This window comes from Cyprinodon variegatus, unplaced genomic scaffold (assembly GCF_000732505.1).
Source record: "Cyprinodon variegatus isolate N-32 unplaced genomic scaffold, C_variegatus-1.0 Scaffold45, whole genome shotgun sequence".
NCBI lineage: Eukaryota > Metazoa > Chordata > Actinopteri > Cyprinodontiformes > Cyprinodontidae > Cyprinodon > Cyprinodon variegatus.
In genome coordinates, this window is record NW_015150498.1 from 375896 (window position 1) to 377339 (window position 1444).

Consider the following 1444-nt stretch of genomic DNA (forward strand, 5'->3'; position numbering starts at 1 on the left):
TTTGCATTTTTCATCAGGATATCAAAATGTGCTGATTAATAAAAGGACCTTTTGATGCTTATTATTGTAGTGTGTGTTCTATGCTTACCATATGCCTGGTAATGTTTCCACCTTTCTGCAGATCCTGAAGCTCTTTCATTCTGTGAACAGTTTGAAGGACAAAAACTCAAAGGTAAGTTGCTTAAATAGTTACCCTTTTAATAGCCTACCCAGATCTCTTTGTGTGAAGCAAATATCTGATAATTATCATACTCTCGGTTACATGTATCATATGTCTCTGCTTGTCTTCCTTAGGATGGAAAAAGACAAAAGCCTGAAGGTCTAAAAGATGGCAAGAGGTCACAGAGAACAAAGAAGAGTAAAATGACTGCAGCTGATGGAGGCAGACAGCGATCTCTGAGTTCCTTTTTTAAACCTGTAAAAAAAGAAGAAGAAGAAGAAGACAGCTAGAGTCCCTACGGCTGTCCATCATGTTATATGTGGAGTTTCTTTAAAACTAGAGATTTTTAATCAAGTGGCATTTTTTATACCCTCTGTATATTCATATAGGACTATATGTAGATTATTTCATGTTTTTATTATAAATTTGAAATCTAATCGTCATTATAATAAAAAGTGTTGAGGATTAAATTGCAGGCATGTGCCGGGAAAAACACCTATTGTCATTGTTAACCTCTCAAAGATACCCTTTTATGCATTGTAGTAAATTCATTTGGTAGATACAACGAATACAAATGAATACGGCCCGTTTATTATAAGACTGTGTAAATTTGGATGGATTTCAAGGAATATGCCAACAGATTTTGGTCAGAAGTGGAAATATTTAGAAGAACTCCTATTAAAATTTGCATTGATGACTTTGGTGACATTTACTCAAGAAGTTAGTGATTAAGTCTAAATGACAAACTTAATTGTGATTTCCACCCAAGTTTTTTTACTTGCAATACAATATATTTAGTGTTGGTTGTATTTTCATTTACTGAAACAATGTTTTCCAAAGCAAGTTTAAAAACAGTTTATATGTAAATAATGTTCCTGCATAAATCGGTTTTTATTATGCTAAGATGGCTATAGCTTGAAACTTTCTCTGGTTGTTTTTGCTGAAAAAGATTGCTTTGGACAAAATCTTTAAATAATGCATAATAATTTATATGTAGTTAATAACCCTGAGACATGAGAANTTTGGACAAAATCTTTAAATAATGCATAATAATTTATATGTAGTTAATAACCCTGAGACATGAGAAGAGATTTTGATAGAAATTGTAATTGTATAATCTATCTAGTTTCTTAGGGTCACAGAAGCCAGCTGCTTACCAACTGGGCTCACATCTTGTGAAGTGGCCATGATTCACAGTTAAAGAAGCATTTTATAAAACCCCAGTACGCAACATCATAGATGTTTGCGGATGAGGAGACCTCCATGGCTCCAGCCTTATCAAAA

The 1444-nt window shown here is 33.3% G+C and overlaps 1 protein-coding gene across 2 annotated transcripts in view; it reads left to right on the top strand.

The window, feature by feature from the left end:
- Positions 1–1029, top strand: part of mutyh (mutY DNA glycosylase) — an 8601-nt gene extending 7572 nt beyond the window's left edge. The window contains exons 14-15 of one of the 2 annotated variants that reach the window (XM_015370334.1): positions 122–172; positions 295–1029. In XM_015370334.1, the coding sequence (XP_015225820.1) occupies positions 122–172; positions 295–450 (207 nt within the window). In that variant the 3' untranslated portion in view covers positions 451–1029. The remainder of the gene's footprint in view (positions 1–121; positions 173–294) is intronic. The other variant, XM_015370333.1, reaches the window with a different exon arrangement.
- Positions 1030–1444: the final 415 nt, after the last annotated feature.